Here is a 19,701-nt window from a genome sequence, read left to right on the forward strand (position 1 = left end):
AGACAATGTTTGATCAATACTAAAGAGACATTATACTTCTAGAAAATGTTTGATCAATACTAAAGCGACATTATACTTCTAGAAAATGTTTGATCAACACTAAAGCGATATTATACTTCTAGAAAATGTTTGATCAACACTAAAGCGACATTATACTTCTACCCAATGTTTGATCAACACTAAAGAGACATTATACTTCTAGCCAATGTTTGATCAACACTAAAGAGACATTATACTTCTAGCCAATGTTCGATCAACACTAAAGAGACATTATACTTCTAGCCAATGTTCGATCAACACTAAAGCGACATTTCAGATGTAGAAACTGTTTGATCAACACTAAAGCGACATTTCAGATGTAGAAACTGATCAACACTAAAGCGACATTTCAGATGTAGAAACTGTTTGATCAACACTAAAGCGACATTTCAGATGTAGAAACTGTTTGATCAACACTAAAGCGACATTTCAGATGTAGAAACTGTTTGATCAACACTAAAGCGGCATTTCAGATGTAGAAACTGTTTGATCAACACTAAAGCGACATTTCAGATGTAGAAACTGTTTGATCAACATTTAAACTGAAAATATTCGGATCATTACTAGAATTTTATTTCATGAGAAAGATTTTTATCTCTGATGTTCAATTGCATAGTGTTAATTAGAATAGGCCTAATCTTTTTCAAGATTTGACTCAACAATGATCCTTCTAATGTTATTTGTCTTTGATTCCTTTTCTTATCCCCATTCTTGTCTTTCTCGAAATTATTCTTAAAAGTCAGTATTATCCATTGCTATATTCCATCACTGCTAGCTGCAAAACATGAAATCACGTACTATAAACTGCGGGTTTATGTCAACTAAGCTCTATTCTATTACTCTAGTATTTTAAGACTTCATAATTCGGGACTACTGGGACTTTTCCTTCCAATTTTCACATAGAACTATATGCATATATTTGGAGCCATTCTCCTTTCGTCTGCTGTATAGATTAACGGTGCAAAACATTTTTTGGTCTTTTTTTAGTACCACGTTTTTATGATTTTTCTTTTAAGGCACAAATGTTTTACGATTCATCTGTGTATACTTTTATCACTCAATGTTTTCGGCATAGGAAAGGGTTATTAGATTTTATGTGTTTATTTTCGAAAATTAACCAAATGCCATTAGAAAATAATACTTGTGGGATATTAGATTTTTATAGGGGTAAATGTAATTTGTCTCCAAGCAAAGAATGATATTTATTTTTTATGGCTCGCTGATATGTTACATTTATTTGTCATTTTTAATTTATAGCTTATGCCTGTAAAATAAGATCAATTATAAAAAAATAAAAACTGTAAAAAGAAGCCAACTTCATCTTTGGTTGGCAGAATTAAGAAAAACCTTACAATTTCATCGTTAATCTGGAAAATTAATTACTACAAGATTAATTTTGATAAATTACCATACCAAGCGTTATGTTATGATAATTTCCTTGATACATAAAAAATTTCTAGTATCCTACACCGAAAGCCTAATACTAAAGAAAGTGGCGGTAAATTAGTTACTTCTTATCACGTGGGTCATACTGTTTTTATTTAAAATAACTATTTTGTTCCCTCTCTCCGACACAAAAAGTAGTATTTTGAAAGTTAGATATCAAAAAGCTCTAATTAGTCGTAAATGAAACTTCTTCAATTTATATTTTCTAAAAGAGGAGATGTGATTAGGATTAACATATTTCTTTCATAGATAAATTTTGGCTTGGTCAATAATAGCAAGATAGTTTGCCATTATAACTTCAACTCAACTATTTCTTGAAATACTTGTTCATAAATAATCTAATCATCTTGGAAAAACATCCCTGTATCGTAAGATCAGGGTGTCTGAATTTTCAATTAAGTCCCGCTTTGTTAAGATGCTTTGGTACCTTTTATGGTATCGGCCACCTTTGTGTTCCGAAGTATTTTTGCACCTTGCTAGAACCTTTCCCCATCTTCATTTATAAGAAGAAGAAAAAAGGTGTTCCAGGTGCATCGGATGGCTCTTAGATTAGCCCTAGAGGGCGTTAAGCTTAAGAACTAAGGTCTTTTCGAAGAGCACGAGATCACGATAACTCTGAAGATGCAAAAGGCCCCTGGCTATGGGAGAGGTGGAAAAATTACTTTGTTTCGCATTTGCTTTGTGCCTTAAAACAGCACCACGGTCGGCTACTGCAGCCTTTTCCTTACTTAACGGAGGCGTAGCTAGTACGGTCAATAGGGAGTTTTCCGCATAAAAAAGATTCAATCAAAAAATGAGGTTACACTTTGGGGTTACTTTACTACATCGGCCTGATTCCTTGTAAACTTTTGTTTTTGGGAAATATATGTATGTACAAAAAGAAGTAGATGAATTCTAGTTGATAAATATTATGTTTGCTACTTCTTCTACACTTTAATATCAAGATTTTAAGGAACACATTTAAAATTAGAACCAAAAGAGTAATATAATAACAGAGCTAATGCAATAACTTGAGAAATGTTGAAGAAACCTTGTTTAAACTGTAAAAAGTTATGCGATACTTTTGGAACTGTTTGTGTTTAAGTTTGAAATTATGGTAGACCATAAGCAAATTGTTTCGCATTGTATTACTTTTAATCTTTATTTCTTGGTTTGACAACTGAAGAAGTAAATGAAAGTCAATACTTCTGATGTTTAAATTGTTTTTGAAATGATTTAAACGCAAAGTTGTTCTGTTGAAGTGTGGTATTAATGAGGGTCGTTTATTTGTATGTTTACAGTTGGTTACACCATGAAGGACATTCGCTACACATGGGCTAAAGGAGTGGAATCAGTAGGCATGTCAGCAGAGGTAGAGTTACCTCAGTTTAAAGTACTCGGTCATCGGCAGCAGACCAAAGAAATCTTCCTTACAACCGGTGAGTTGAAAATTATGCATTTCATCGCCTAGTGTAATAACGTTTTCACTCAACGTAGTTCCCGCAAATAATGGAACCAAGGCTTAGCAGATAAACTGAACATAGTATAAATTGCGGCTCATGTATTGTCTTTCATTTTTGGTATTTTTAATCCTTGTGTCTCATATCATAAAGATATGGATGGTTCCGAAACTCTTCAATAAACTTTCAGCATTGAACTTCGGCATTCTCAGGGATTTGTACTAGTAACTGACTCGATTAGGACCTAAATAAATAAAAACACGCGTCGAAAATGACGTCACGACTCAAGCTCATTTGCTGATTGGATCGCGCAGAGCGTTAACGTTGAACGCGGCCGAAAAAATAGAAAGCGATTATCGCTACACTCAACGCAATTTCTGTCCAGCGTGACCATGTTTTTTATCGGTTGCCGCTTGACGTCGGGTGAAAAGTCGTGATTCACGCCAAGTGAAAACCAAGCTTTATACTGATCCCAACTGACTTACATTTGAGTTCATGTTAATGTGCTAAAAAAAAGTGATGGTTTTCACTTTAAATGGGCCGTTCCATTAATTCCAGCAGAGAAGCAAATACCACAAGAGGGAGACAGCCTTTTTTGGTTATAAGCACCACATGAGGCAGTGTAACTAGGCTAGCTTACCTCGCATAGTGAAGTCGGGCTCCGTCTGGTGCTACCTCTAGGCTGGTGAGAAATAACCTTAGATGGCAGCCCAGCATCAGTACGTTAGTTTTTCTGCAATTAATTTATGGAATGGTCTATCTAGTTTATACGGAGTCTTTTTATCTTGAAACTAAAAATACCAAAAACGACCACCATACGTGCAACTCGATAAACCGAGTTTATACATTTTTGCCAAGGCTTCCATTATAAATGATAGGCTGTTATAAATTACCCCGATAATACATTTGAAATGTGGCGAAGCTTTTCTACAATTGAGATCAAAGCGGGAGAGAAGTATAAAACCCAAAAGGAATAATAAATATCACCAGAGCTTCTCTCTTCTCGTTCATAAAAATTGGGGTTATTCTCATATTTATGGGAGTTTTTTTGGGGGGGGGGATCCCAAATATAGGCTCTTAAAAAGAAAAGCAAGAAGTGCGACCCATATTCAAGTTGAAGTATCACAACTTCACAAGTCTTGTTTGGTGCGGTTTTACATTTGAAATATTGGAGTAGTATTTTACCTTATGCGATTAGTTGTAGTGGAAAAGCAATAACAAATGCAATTTCCAAACTTCCGAGATCGAAGATGCAGAAACACTTAAATTTTGAGAGTGAGCTTGCAATAAATGCAAAGTTTAATGATGCTCACATGAATCACTTTGTTGTGGCGTTGTTGACTTTAATGACGTTTAAATTTGTAGTTTATTTTATAAAATGTTTAACAATAGAATAGGTCTGTCTTTTGCATTCTGAATATTTTGCCGAAGTTAAACCGAACGTCCTACAGACATTATATTTATTTAGTTTTCATCTAAGAACATCAAAGACCAGAAATGATGGGCTCCCATGGTTTCCAAACTGTATCTCTCTTTCCCCAATTTTGGAAGGCCTACTTTTGTATTGTTTTACTTAGGTGTTCAGTAAAAATTAATCCAGTGTGACTAATGTACTTTTTTTGTTCTGTTTCTTATTACAGGAAATTACTCTCGTCTTGTCTGCGAAATAATGTTCGTCCGTAGCATGGGTTACTACTTGATTCAAATATACATTCCGGCAAGCCTGATCGTTATCATCTCTTGGGTTTCATTTTGGCTCCACCGAAACGCCACTCCCGCCCGAGTCTCCCTGGGAGTGACCACTGTATTGACCATGACAACACTCATGTCCAGCACCAACGCTCAGCTGCCCAAGATCTCTTACGTCAAAAGTATCGACGTCTTCCTCGGAACTTGCTTCGTCATGGTCTTCGCCTCCTTGCTGGAATACGCCAGCGTCGGCTTCCTGGGCAAACGAATAGAAATGCGAAAGAAGAGGCAACAGCAACTAGCTAAATTGGCCGAGGAACATCGCAAAAAATGCGCCGCTGCTGCGGCTGCGGCCGAAGCTGGCAGTGTTGCAGTTCTTTCTCCGGGAAGTCCCGAGATGCCCATCCTCAAGTCACCAGTAAGTCTCTAAGCCGTCACTTACAATACTATTTCATCTACTTCCTATATTCAAGAAAGCGTAAAGTGAAAATATATATGAGATTTAAACTTCAGGTACCCAAAATAACGTTTGAAATTGCCCTGACCATGCCAAATTAATATAATATAGTGCTTTCAGTTTTAATGGTAGTGGTCTCCTTTGGCACTGCGATATCATTGGGGTTACATTTGTTTTTGTATAGGGCAAATATCATGTGTGTCATACTTAGGTCTCGCGAAAGAATTCTATTTAGTTGTCTATTTTGATGACACTACGGAGTTGGTGAGCGATGCCATTTACAACAATTTTTCGCAATATATAGTGACACGCGAGTTACACGAGTTATAGTGGAACCAAAAGACTATTATTTTATTCGATTTGAACCATTGAAAGAAAGTGAAACAAAAAAGGGAATTTTCGACGTACATTTATATCATTACAACAATCTTTTTAATACACTTCATTATATCAAAAGAAAAAAATCAAAGATTGATACAGCCATAAATTTTCTGCGTTCATTTGATGTAACCAAAGTTACTTTCTACAACATGAGGCTTGAAAACTCACTTTGGCAGACAAATCTCTTCAGTAATTGATCACACGCTTTGCTTTGTTGCGTTTTAATTGACAACTGCCAAAGACTTGAATATATCAAACCTTAAGCTCTTATTGTTGCTTTAAACATGCCACGTGCATGAAACACACAGGCTGCTTGTCTTGACTTACCTCTTTTTAAATACTTACGAATGTTTATAACGAATTCTCGAATATAATTTCGGTGTTGTAAAGTACATCTCTTTCAAGGACATTCTCTATCTCTCTTCAAACATTGTTCGGGTAAATATTACCCGAATTCTCCGGTATTAGCATATTCTCATATATTTTGTCGACGTGCATGACATCAGTTAATTCGAAATGCAGATTATGTACACATAGTTTATAAGGGGATTTTTGGGGAAACAATATCCCTGGCATACAATTTTCTCGAGTTGTCTGAACGCGTAAACAGGATTCGAGCGAAGTCACCCCGCTGTTTTATTGATAGAGATAGTTTAGGAACTAGAAAATCCCGTAATTATATTCGGTATGTTATCGATTGGGCGTGTTATCAAAACAGCATTGTCCAAAACGGCTTTTTCATAAACGCGTTTGCCATTATAGCCATTTCTCGTCTTAGCGCATTTTTATTACAGCGTTTAGATCTTGAGCGTACGAAAGTACGCCTTTTCCAAAATATTGTTCTTTATCTTCATTAACTTCCCAAAATAATATGCCTTTTCCAAAAAACTATATTTTATATTTACTTCCGATATAACATTATGCATAATATTGTTCTTTGTCCTATATACTTAATATAATAGAGATTTCCCTCCCTATCAATCACAGTTTGGGCGGAAACAGCAACCGCTGTTTTGGGAAATAGCGCTGTATTGAGAAACGCGGAAACAGCAACCGCTGTTTTGGGAAATAGCGCTGTATTGAGAAACGCGGAAACAGCAACCGCGGTTTTGCTTGTACGCGGTTTTGCAAACCGCTGTTTTGGGAACCGCTTTATTCCACAACGCTCTTTTGAAAACCGCTCAACTACCCGTGAACCATTATATTCGACCTCGTGTGTCCACTCTAGACAATTTCTCTTAATAGTTGGTTCTACCTTGCCAAAATTGTATAATTGTTTGAAGGGTTAGTTTGCTTGTGACGTAACATTAAAATTTAGTGTCTTATGACAATAGGGCGGGTTAAAATTCGGTATTAGATATATAATTTTAAACATCTCTTTCTAAATCATAAAGTAGGTTTTAACCAAATATAATGACTTTGTAAGAAGCGGTGTAACTTTTCTAGGATTCTAAGCTAAAGAACAACAACCTTAATGAAGATAATGTTTTAACTTTAATATATGAGTGATGACCTTATAATTTGGAAACTTTTCGGTTTTTTTTTTGAACTATGAGAATCAAGATGCCCTTTGACATCAAACTTTTGGCACGTTTTAATAAGCTGCACTTTTAAACGTTAATTGATTCAATGATTTTAATTTTTAATTACTTGCTTTTGCTTTCTTTTTGTAAAATAATATTACATTATCTAATTTACAATTTAATTTTAAGATTTTGTTTTACACATTTTATTTTTATCGCCAGACCTTTATTTTATATTTCAAGGGATTATATCATATATAAAATACTTTCCTTACAATGCACGTATTTTCATCTTCTTTGGTTCCTTATCTACTGTACTTCGTATTACATAACTGCATGAAAAATAGTGCCAAAGTAGCTGCAGTAGTAGTAGTAATAATAGGATTACGCAGTTGGGAGACATTAAACCCTTGCACAAATTGAAATGAATGTACCTGCCAACGTTATTGAGTATAGACCATTTCAATGTAACTAAGTGAGAAAGACACTGGAGTAAAACTAAGCCTTCTATGTCGCTTTTTGACGCCTGCGCTGTAATCTTTTTATTTCATAAGAGTGCGCAGAGAGGACAATGTTTCAACCCTCTTGTATGCTCCGATACTGAGGGGTGTCTATCCCCTTTTCTACGTAGAATAGGTCTATTGGGTGTGCCAACTACGCATTATACAACGTTAAAGTTCTACCAGTTATAGATTTAATTTTAGAAGTAGGAATGGAGAACGGTTAATACTTACTTCAGTCCGACTCATAGCCCAGTATGGAGCCCCTCCCTCCAACACGTAACAAAAATTTTAAATTATTTTATTGGCTCACTTAAACTACGCTTTGATGACATTGATAACGGGGACGACGATAAATACGTAATTCCTTATTACCTCTATCGCTACGACTCGCCTCTTCCTTCATACCCCCGTCCCGGAGAAGGGGGTCCGGGACTTTGACTGTTCTCCATTCCTACATCTAAAATTAAATCTATCCCTGGTTCTACTTCATCATAACGAATCAGATTAGGCTATTAGTTCGATGTTGAACTTCCCCCGACTAACTTCGTTGTTTTGTTTCTTCCGAAACTCCCGCCCAAGGAGGTTTGTCTGAAGATGATGGACCCCAAGACGATGAGTCGCGCCTCTACTTTGGAAAATGCCGCCGCCAACTGCACGGCGGCCGAAATTGAGCCTCCACCACCTTTCGCCTCGAAAAACCTGAACAAGATGTGCGGAGTTAGCCCCAGCGATATCGACAAATATTCTCGTGTGGTTTTCCCCGTATGCTTTGTCTGTTTCAACCTGATGTACTGGATCATCTATCTACACGTCAGCGACGTAGTCCACGAAAACTTGGTACCCAAAGGCCAGTAAAAATTTCGGATGAATCAACATCTACCATCCGAAGTTATTACAACAATAAACAACAGCAGCAAAATAACCAAAATAGAGACGTGACCATCACCACCGCGACTTACAAACATAAACAAACGTATGTTAAAAACAAAAAACTCTTTAAAAATAAACAACAAAAAAAAACGGAGAACCGAACTTCATTATCAAAACGGACTATAGGACGTTTTTTCCTACAGGGATAATATTATTATTAAATATCGATAATTCGAAAGAAAACATGGAATTTGCCAAACTATCTATTATAATATATTAGTAGTTCGGTTTTTATTGAAACATCGTAACACTAAAACAATAAACTTATCGCGGGATTATCCAGTTTTTAATTTTAAGGGTAGAAATTTTAGTAACTTGCATTTAATAATAATTCAAATTATCTCAATGCCAGAGACACGTATACATAAAATATTTAGAAGATAGAACACAACCCCTCAAAACAATACTAAAGATACATAATTTTTTTTATTTGGCCAAAAATAATTATATACAGAATGAATTAAATCGTAATATGAGCCTTAAGTCAAAGTTGCGCGTATGAACTTGCGATGGAGTTAAACTGATGAACTGCCGTAAAGACATATCAATGTGGAAAGTCTAATCCAAGAAGTATTGATTGTCACTTTAACGGTTTAGTCAAAAACTTAACCTGGACCTAGAAGGGATGTAAGAATAACATAACGTGACTTTGAGAGAAGAAAGAGAACTTGATAGCTGAAGTCTTCAACAAATTACACAAATGGTCACAGCTAAATAAATTTTCGATATGTGCCCCCCACAGAGCCTATTAACCATTGTTCTTCAAGATTTTGCTAGGTTTCAATTGTGATACTTTGATAAATGTGGTTTCAGTCATTTTTCCAACGCTGTCCGATACATGGCCTCTAAGGTGAATAAAAAAACTCATTTCGCATGACGCCGGACATGACGAGTTATTAATTTTACAATAAATGCTTCTTGGATTAGACATGTCTTTGCGTTAGTCTATGAGTTTAGCTCCATCGGAAGTCCATATGCCCAACTATGCCACACGACTAACATTACAATAGAATTCACTCTGTGAATAATTTTTATTTGGTCAAAAACTTTTACCTAAAAAAGAATTTAGATATAAAATACATCCAGCAAAGAGTATTTGTTTTTCATTATAATCATTACGTGATAATTTCATATCTCGTAAGTGCCACTGTTTATTAATAAGCATTATTTTTATCTCCGTAAGAAAATTAAATCTAAATTTAAAATTATGATCGAACGAGAAATGTTTTCACCCTTATTAACCAAGTTATACTTTTAATACTCTTGAATATCATTAACCCTTAATTACCCATAAAATACAGTAAAAGATTCTCAAATGATAAATCCCACAATAATTTCAAAATCAAAAATAAAAATATTTCTCCCACTTTCACTCCAGCAAAACCAAAACAATTTTTAAAATTAACACTTCAAAAAAAAACAACAAACAGACGTAGAAGAAAACTTTAAGGCTGATTTTTCTCAAAATATGGGTTTGAATTTGATTATTCAAATTTAATTTTTAAGTTAACTTCAAATAGAAATATAAGAGTTTGAACGCGCCAATATATCGTAATGGTGGTTTACTAAGTAAAGAAAATATTAAAAAAAAATTAAGATAAGATTATAAAAATTCATGAAAAAATCGACTTAATATAAAATAATTTTACGTTGTTTAAAAACAAGAAAGACAAAAAGGTTTATCATTGCGCTACAACTGAAACTTTACCTGACGTCCTTACATTGGTACGTGTACATTTGAAAAAAAATGACATTAATTCATGTACATATAACACATTAACAAAAAAATCCCCTTTAAAATTTGCTGTACTTGGAAATTAACATTGCCCCCCGCCCCATAATCTAGCCCAATGAAATTTAAGCCCTGTTTAAAATAATGGTTAGAATGTACATTAACATTTAATGTAATATATAAATTGTGTCTACAGTAGTAAAAATATTATTGAAAATAATTTTATTGAAATTTTTCAATCTTTTAAATTGTAGTTTATTGTTCCCCCGTTTATATTGAAAAAAAAATAGTTAACTAAAAGATTGAATAATTTCTATTTCCCGCGTTTAAAATTTGGGTCCGCACGTGTAAATTTAGTGTATATGTTTCAACGGAAAAATGCGTTTAAAGAATTAATAGAAGGGAGTTTAAAAAAAGGTACCTATTTAATTAATTAAATTAAATAGGCTGTACAGAAAAAAAATTAAATACAAAATAACGATAACATGGGAAATATACAACAGTTGACAAACGGATTTTTCTTCCAAATATTTTGGGGGGAAAATTTTCGAATGTCCGCTACGAATATAAACTACCAAATAACTGAATGTCTTTCATAATACTTCCCTCATTGCCGATATATCTTGCTAGGCCTTATGGGCGAGCTCTGACATATTAGGCATTTTATATTATTAATTTTTAATAGCTAAATTTAATTAAGATTTACCTTATCCCCTTTTACACTAATTTTCCAATAAATCGTTAGTAAAATTTAATCAACCCCTTTCATTCCATTTCATGAAGCACTCGCTAACTAAAACCCCTGTAGTAATTAAAATTAACTAAAGAATTAATGTCGTTAAAATCACCCCGATTAATAACTAACTTTTAAATGTTTATTTCTGGAATCCGAAATAGATTTAAAAAAATAATAAATTTAGAGCGAAAATTATTATAAAAAAATTCCCCCGCATGACCGAGGTTTTCCACGCGCTTGTTTTAAAACCAACGAAAAATTATATATTCATACAAAAAAATAACTAAATAAATACGCGGTATGTGTTTTCGGAATTATACGTGTAAATTGTAGGTATAGCTTAAATTTATTTCTACATGATTTTTTATTAAAAAATAAATTTAGGATATAGATGAAATATTTACTGGAAACTAATATTTTATTTGAAAAAAAAAATATCCTTGAAATGGATTGAATATTCCTAACGGTGCTTGGCTGAATAATGCATATCAATAGATTGAAATATATTACTAACACCCTTCCCATCATATTTCCTAAATTAACCGAATCTTAAAAAAGCTGTTAAATATATAAATAACGTCCAAAAAATTTGAGAAAAATTAATTCGATGTGCGTGTTAAAGTAAGGAACTTAACCTATTTTAGAGTGAATGTCGCAACAAAACTACGCTTAAAATTAAATTCCTTAATTATTAAAAGTCTTAAAACACCCACAGTAAATCTAATCAACACTTCATCGCGAATAAATGTTCTTTGTTTCAAATATAGGGGCGTGAATCTGTAGTTATAAAAATAATCTTTTTTAAACGTTAACCAAAAAAAATACCCAGAAAATAGCCAAAAAAAATTTAAATCACACGTGACGTTTTACTTCCATTGAATTTAAAGAAATCGTTTCTTTCTTCGTAAATATTGTTGGGATATTGAATGTGAAGTGTGAATGTGTGAACACGATTAATTTCTTCATATCGTTTTTTGTCGTGTGTAATAGACTAGTTATGAACAAGAAAAAGTTAAAAAAAATTCGACGCTTTAATGATAAAATTTTAAATTTAGGTATATTTGAAGTAACATTATCGCGGTGATTAAAAATTAATATTAAAAAAATAAGGGCACGCTGTAGCCGACTTAAATCTACACCAATGGCAGTATTACGTGAAATAATTAAATTTAAACGTTAATAGGTGTTTTAATTTAAAAATATCGCAATGTTTATTTTTCATTTAATTTAATATATATATGTAAAATGTTTTCGATACTGCATTAAGAATCGACGATACACGTTTTCTAAAACACCAATCAATCTCTCCCACTCACTATAATTATACACTAAACACATACACATTGCCACAAACACACACACAAACAGCAAACAAACAAAAAAATTAATATCACATACACAATCACAAAAACCAACAAAAAAATCCGCTCCAAAATGATTTTATAATATAAAAAATATAAAATTTTGAAAAAAAAAATTAACATATAATAAAAAATATATACATAACCGCGAATGAAAAAAGGGCGCACACTTGCTTTTAATCTCGGTACGCCTACTGGTACCGGGAGAGCATGACACCCACGTGACCAATTCTTTCGAAACGGCGACTTGGTTTTCGTAAAGGCTTCATGTCCTTCGAGTTTGACACCTCGTTGGAATTTTGTCCATGTTCCTATTGTATAACGCGTTTACCTGGGAATGTTTCGTCGTTTCGATCTTGGTTTTACGCAAAACATAAATCGTGTTAAAAAAATATAAAAATCAAAGGTTAGGTCGTTTCGCCTCGAATATAGAGCACTTTAACACAAAACACATACACACACGCGTTCACGTCGCATATATATATATATTTATATATAGCCATAACGCGTAAAATACACATAAACACAAACACTAATACGCCATAACGCGTACTAACACAAAATATTAATATACACAAAATAACACAAATACACCTTTCAGCATAACAAGGTTCGTTCGCTTAGCCTTCTCCGAGCTACACCCAACATATTTTTAAGTCTTCGCGAGATACTTAGTAGACCTTTCCAGGATAATTTTTAATTTTATAATTTAACATTTAATAAGGGGTGGCCAATCTTTGCAAATTAAAAGGACGCGTGAACCGGTTTGTCTAACAAAAATAATGAACTATAAAAAATCGACTTTTTCTCGTAATTGAAGATAATTTGCTGGGTTCACGTCTATCGCTGGGGAACCTTACAAATGAAGCTCTATAAACCGAGTTTTACATAAGTAAAATGATACAAAAAATAAATAAATTTAAAATTAAAAAGTTGTTGCGCAACCGGTGAATGAAGAAGTTGAAATGTCGATAATGTGTTTCTATCTGGATAAAATTTTAAAAAGATATCGACGCTAAGATGGTCTTCCTTATATGGAAAGGTCTGTTTAGAATCTTTAATCTAAAGCAACGATGACATCGCATACCCCAAAAAATACAGAAATTTGAAAAAAAACTTATGAAGGGAGCAGCTCTGAGTAGGCGAAACGACTTCACCTTGAAATTAATTATCGATTATATTAATTTAAATATAACGCGTACTGATCTAATCGTACTTCAGAAAAGAAAAATCCAAAAAAGGGGTTACGTGCAACTAACAACTAAACTTGACTATACTATCTAATATCAAATTGCCCTAATTACTTCCGGCGAAGACGAAAAACAAGGTGTAGCTCGGATGTACGAAGCGAAGTCGAACGAACCTCTACTTGATCCTATTACATTATCGATCAGGTTTCTTTAGTTTGTTCCAATTTAATGACGAGTCGGTGTCTTAATACAAACATCGGAAGAGCTAGGAATTGCTTTGATCAGTGAATAATTATTTTATTATTATTATTTTTTTGTAAACCGATTTAAAGTCGTTCCATAATGCAATATCGAAAAGGTATACAATTTGACTATCTTTAAAAATATCTACTTCTATCCCCGTTTTTAAGTATATATCTTAGTATAAATGCCACTTGAATGTACCTGATTTTTGCGAAAATCAAATTTAAAAAAAAATAATGATTTATTTAATGCAAAGTTTTACGTTGACTACATCATATATCTAAAAACATTCCAATTATTTGCGATTATATAACGAGTTTTATGTTAATACTAACAGGAATAAAATTCATTTTTTGTTTTAAATAGTTTTATTTATATTAATTTGAGTTAAAATACGCGAACGGTTGGTATCATTATATTGATTTAATTATACTTGTTTAAAAATGATGAAAACGGCGAATTCAAACCCAGTTTTTGAGAATCAATTTCGGCCTTACCGCGTGGAATCACAATAATCTCACATTAAATAAATAATGATAAAATTACCATTACAACAAAAACAAAACAAAATAAAAATAAACAATTTAATATTTAAGAAAAATTATTAAAAACGCAAACAACAGCGCAGGATCGTAAAACCAACGTATATAGAATTATTAATAACAGACGATGCAAATTTCATATCGTCATAGCTCAATTATACGATTCTATAACAAAGTTTCTATTAGTTATTAATAAAAAAAATTATGAAGAAAATTAATTAAGATAAAAATTAATAAATAAACAAGTTCAATCGATATTTGTAAATATTTGAAAAACTTCCTCTGCTCTAGAAATTAAATATAAATACATAAAAATAGTTAAAAAAATCAAGACTACGAACATTTTTGTGCGCGTGCTGGTTTGATATGTTAATTAATATAACGAAAAATTCACGACTTAGAAAAATGTTTTTCCAATAAGATGAGAGTTTTCGATGGGAAGTTTAAAATAAAGGACGAAAAAGTTGACAATTAAGGTTGTTATAGATAAAAAATGTTCAGGAACGTTTTGAGTTTAAAATATTTAATTTTAGGCGTATATTAATTAAATTTAATTATGAATTAATACTGAATAAAAGTGTTAGCCGAGATATTTAAATTTAAAAACGAAAAAAAAGTGTGTTGCTACGTATAAGAATTAATGTAAGTTTTAAAATTATATCGGTTTTTAAAAATACAAAAATTTACACCAACTAATTTTTTCGTGATTTGAACGTGCCATATAAAGAAAAATAAATCTAAGGACAATTTAGTACAAAACATTTTTTCCCAACTCGAATTAATATTTAAAACATTAACAAAAAATTTCAAAAAAAAAAAAAACACATTGCGGTACATATTTTACTTTTAATTATTAAAAATTAAATTTCACATTTAAATTCACTCGTAGCTTTATTAGAGAGGACTTAAAAGGCTCCATACACTTTTAAAATTGACACAAATAAACAAATAACCAAAGACAAAAAAAAAGAATAATAACAAAAAACAACTGGAACATTTTTTTGAAAGTGACTGGAGTTGGATTTTAAATAACTCTGTATCCGTAAAAACAAAAATTTTCCACATGGCACCAGTACAAAATAATCGAGTTGTTCTCTCTAATAAGTTTGCTTATTGATTTTAAATTTAAATTAATTAATATTCACTTTCAAAAGGGGGCAGGAGCCCCACCCTGCCCCTATATATATATATAGATATATTATGAAGTTAAGGTACATCGTGACGTCAATTGCACCCGTAATGAGTTTCTGTTAGAATTCGGGATTTATGGAGCTAAATTAATTCATTTGGTTCAACTTCATGAAGTTATACGTAGATCCTTCCCTATAAAGGTAATTTTATTTTTAAAAAAATACTCAAGCTAATTGGATTTTGATTTAATCTGTTAATTTTTTAAATTCAATTTTTCGGTAAAAAATATAATTTAATGCCGGTTTAATTTTTAACAATATTTAACGTTTGTATAAGCTACCTTGTTCAGTAAATAACCTAAAAATAGTTTTAGAATGACGTCACAATGCTAGTCGTTACTCTATTTAAATTTAATAAATAATATTTAAATTTAATCTCTCTCTTAATTTTATTCTACGTTCCAAAAAAAATATATTATAAATCGTAATATATATAACAAAAAATCCGCCGCAATTAAAGATGAAATTACATCATAAAACAAAAATCTAACGCTCACTGTTTGAACAATTATTTCTTTATTACAAAAAGAAACAAACATATAGAGTTGGTAATATAGGCATTTACTGAGAAAAAAAACAACTTTTTGCATGTAAAATCTCTATACAGCTTTTTTCTCGGAATTTTCGAAAAAAAATATCGATTTTTATTATTTAGAAAAAAATCGAGTTATAGCTGAAATATCCCACAAAAATTTCCTTAAAACAAGCAGAAAATACTTAAAACCCTAAATATGTATTTCACTCATTGTACATACCGAAACATTTCCAGCGCTAAAACATTAGATATAAACAATTTAAGTTGAAAAAATTCGAAATTTAAAAACTCTTTTTGCAATAATCCCAAATATAAAAGTATACCAATAGTCCATAAAATATTAAAAAAAACTAGGCTTAAAAAAATGAAAAATGTTTTAAAATATTAGTCCATAAAACCAAAACAATCCCACACATTCGGAAAAAAAAACGATATATTGAAATAGTTTTACGTAGCGCATGCTGTGCTTCAATTTAATAAAAAAATTTTGAAGGAAAAATAATTACTCAATTCCACTATCTGATATAATGGTGCTCGTTGCATAGTCATGACGTTCTTCTCATGACGTCCACAAATTACAAATGAATCAGCCAATAAAAAGGGTGTAAGATAGCGTGACGTCAGCGTGTAATATTCGTTGACTGAAAAGACTGTTAACATTTAGCGAAAGTCGAAAAAAAACACACACAAACTAACAAAAAAAAATCTAATTATCGTAGTATATAAATTAAAAGAATACCCTGTGCCGTGGTAAAATCCCCTAGAGGTATAGTTTTCATATTACAAAAAAAGTCGACGTCTTAGTTTAGTAATTGTTAATGACCGCTGGTTAAATATTAACAATGTAAGATTTAACATGAAAAAAAAAATTGAGTACATAAAAAGATATTTCAATATACTTTCCTCCGTTCGTAGGCTATATGTAGTCGATCACCAAAAACAAGTATAATTATAATTACTAACCAAAAATGTCCTAGGTGCCTGACAAGACTCACAATATGTACAATAAACTGTAAATAAAATTTTACATTTAGCTGCCATATAATGTCTACTCAGTTCTTGGCCTTCCATTGCTGCTGGTCGTATCAGATATTTCCTGTTAAAACAATGGGCGGCTCCGTTGATGCCCCTTAAAGATGGCTTTTCCACTACACAGTGGCTAAGCTTGGTAACGGATAGTTAAGCCAAAGGCAGGAACCAATGGGACCTAGTGCATTGGGTCTGATTGGTTCTTGCCTTCGGCAAGGTAAAATTCGTGTCCAGAAGATTACTCAGCATGCTAGGGTTGATAATGAAGCCGCCTGTTACTTTAACTGTAAGGTGTTAAAAATTGTTTGATTCTTGGGAATGGAACTCTTTATGATTCAAGAGGTAGATGTCCAACCATGGAGAAAAAAGTGGAGTGGCGTAGCAGTTCGCGCTTTCGCCTCGCAGTAAGAGGGTCGTGGGTTCGATCCCGGAATGTGTAAGTATCCTACTGCGTAGTGTTTGCAAGTTCTCTCCCCACTTGTTTAAAGGAGTTTTTTTTCTTTCCCTCAATACTTGTTGAGATATTACCATAAGTTCATAAGATATGATCCATAAGTTTGCGACTGGTTACTGAGATCTTGTCATGAATTGACGTAGGTGTATGAGGCACTGTCAAAGGTTTAGTACAGACTAAATAGGAAGATGGACGAATTGCAAAACCGAGTGTAGTCAATTCTCGCTTGTTGTTCTCGAACTAGCTCGAGCTGTAAGTCTCTAGCTTTGCGAAGCATAGATATTGTTATACTTATGGAACGTATCTTATAAACCCAGGGTTAATGTTGCTTAATTTTACCTGTCGGTTTGTTTGCCTTTCATTAAGGTATCAATGAAACGATCATTTGGTACTGAAATCCCATGCAGGTAAGTCAAGTGTAGTTGTAAATGAATCCACAACGTTTGAGAATGTTGGCAAATCTTTCTTGTGGTTGGCCGAGATCCCTCTGTAGTTGCTAGGTTCTCTGCGATCACCGGCTTTAAATATTGGGACCACCTTGGCCTCTTTCCACCTTATTGGGAAAACTCCGGAATTAAATGGAGCATTAATGATCCTTGTAAATACTGGGGCTATGATTATTGCCATGCCCTTTATAAGTGATGTGGATAGACCATCTGACCCTGACGCACTACTATTAGGCAGTTTTCTTAGGTAGTCAAACACGGATTTAATGTCGACTTCTCTTAGGTTACCTTTGGACTCCTGGTTGTTTATGTCGTATTGAACGTGTGGTTGGGGTGGTTGTATAGAGGACTGTATATTGACAAAGTAGTCATTGAAGATATTAGCTACATTTTCAGCTCCAGTGATTAAGTTCCCATTGCCCTTTAGGGAGATAACCATCCTGTTAGTGGCTTTTTTAAATGGTTTTATGGCTTTCCATATGTCATTTGGGTCTCTTTGACAAGTCTTAAAACAATTATTTTTGGCGTTTTTGATGAGTTTAGTGACTTTATTTCGTAGAATGCGATATTGGTTTAGAAGATTTGGGTTCTTATTCGACTTGTTTTTTCATAACATCACGGTGGTGCATTTCATGTTTGATTTCATTGGTAAGCCAGGGTGTTGATTTAATTTCGTTCCGTTTTGCGATAACAGGTGCGTATTAGTAATTTTTCTGCACCTTCGTCAACATGGCTAAAGGCTAGGTTGTCAAATGCACTTATTACCGATTTCGTAAATTGCATGTAATTCATGATTCTGTAGTCTCGTACTTTTTTTATAGTTTTACCAACTTAATACTCCGCTGTCGACAATTCTATTTGGGTGAGAAGTGTCAATCAAGGTGGCTGATGTCGAAGTTATTCGGGTGGGTTTATCGATTAGCTGTTTGTATGATAGCAGCCATTATTTTAAGATCTTGGTTTTGGCAGTTAATGGTTTTTGATTCAGATCACAGTTGAAATCACCAATTATTATAGATTCATGGTTAGGGTTTCGTTGGATGTATGATGAGACTGATTTTATTTCAGTTGAGAAGTCTTACCGTGAGTATATATCATTTCGAGCGTGTGCGTTGTCAGTATGGAATCCATTTCTAATAAGCAGACAGTAAAGCCAATCTGAGAAACGAGTAATAACTTATAGCAGCAATGGAGCCGTTACGCAAAGTTTTCATTGGCACGAGAAAAAAGGACGTGCTAATGCCAGCGCACGTGAAAAAGCGCCAAATTTTGAAGTTTAAGCAGGGAGAAATGAGGTAAGGTGGAGTGGTAATGATGATGGGCGACCTGCGGCACCGGGCAGTAACTCTCCCACTGTACCTCGCGCACGCCCCTACCCTTCGGTAGGCGATTGTTAAGTGCTGTCGCGTTGTGACATTGTATTTGCAGGAGAGCTAGCTTAGAGGGGGCAACCTTTACGATTTAGTACTGCGCGAGCCTACCTAAACGCTTAGGATGCTGGGAGGACTTCGGTGCTGTGGTGTACAGAGGCAACATTAAAAGTATGGGGGTTACCACTCCATCCCTCCATAAAAACTTTTACAGTCTAGCAAGGGCGTGAAAATTTGACACGTTTTGTGGCGCGTTGGTGGAAACAAAGCTTTAACCTGAGAACGGGGAGATCAATTATTCCTTTGAACATTCTCAGAATTTTTATGGGTTCTTGCTGAACCCTCAGAATAATAATTAAGAGAATGGCACGCAGGGTGAACAGGGGGGATTCGCAGCGTAGTAGTCAAGGTTCCATCAGCTGACATTTGATCCAAGTTTTTGGTCTCTCTGTTTGGTTCCCCGAAA

General features: G+C 33.4%; 1 protein-coding gene across 1 annotated transcript in view; it reads left to right on the plus strand.

Moving 5' to 3' along the window:
- LOC149690170 (gamma-aminobutyric acid receptor subunit beta-like) overlaps window positions 1–16,981 on the plus strand; it is a 124,711-nt gene extending 107,730 nt beyond the window's left edge. Inside the window, exons 6-8 of the mRNA XM_089869696.1 lie at window positions 2,766–2,903; window positions 4,565–5,031; window positions 8,057–16,981. Coding sequence (XP_089725822.1) covers window positions 2,766–2,903; window positions 4,565–5,031; window positions 8,057–8,332 — 881 coding nt within the window. The 3' untranslated portion in view covers window positions 8,333–16,981. The remainder of the gene's footprint in view (window positions 1–2,765; window positions 2,904–4,564; window positions 5,032–8,056) is intronic.
- Window positions 16,982–19,701: the final 2,720 nt, after the last annotated feature.

Source organism: Phalangium opilio, unplaced genomic scaffold (assembly GCF_054372755.1).
Source record: "Phalangium opilio isolate 3A_F unplaced genomic scaffold, DU_Popi_V2 ptg000031l_1, whole genome shotgun sequence".
NCBI classification, from domain to species: Eukaryota; Metazoa; Arthropoda; class Arachnida; order Opiliones; family Phalangiidae; genus Phalangium; species Phalangium opilio.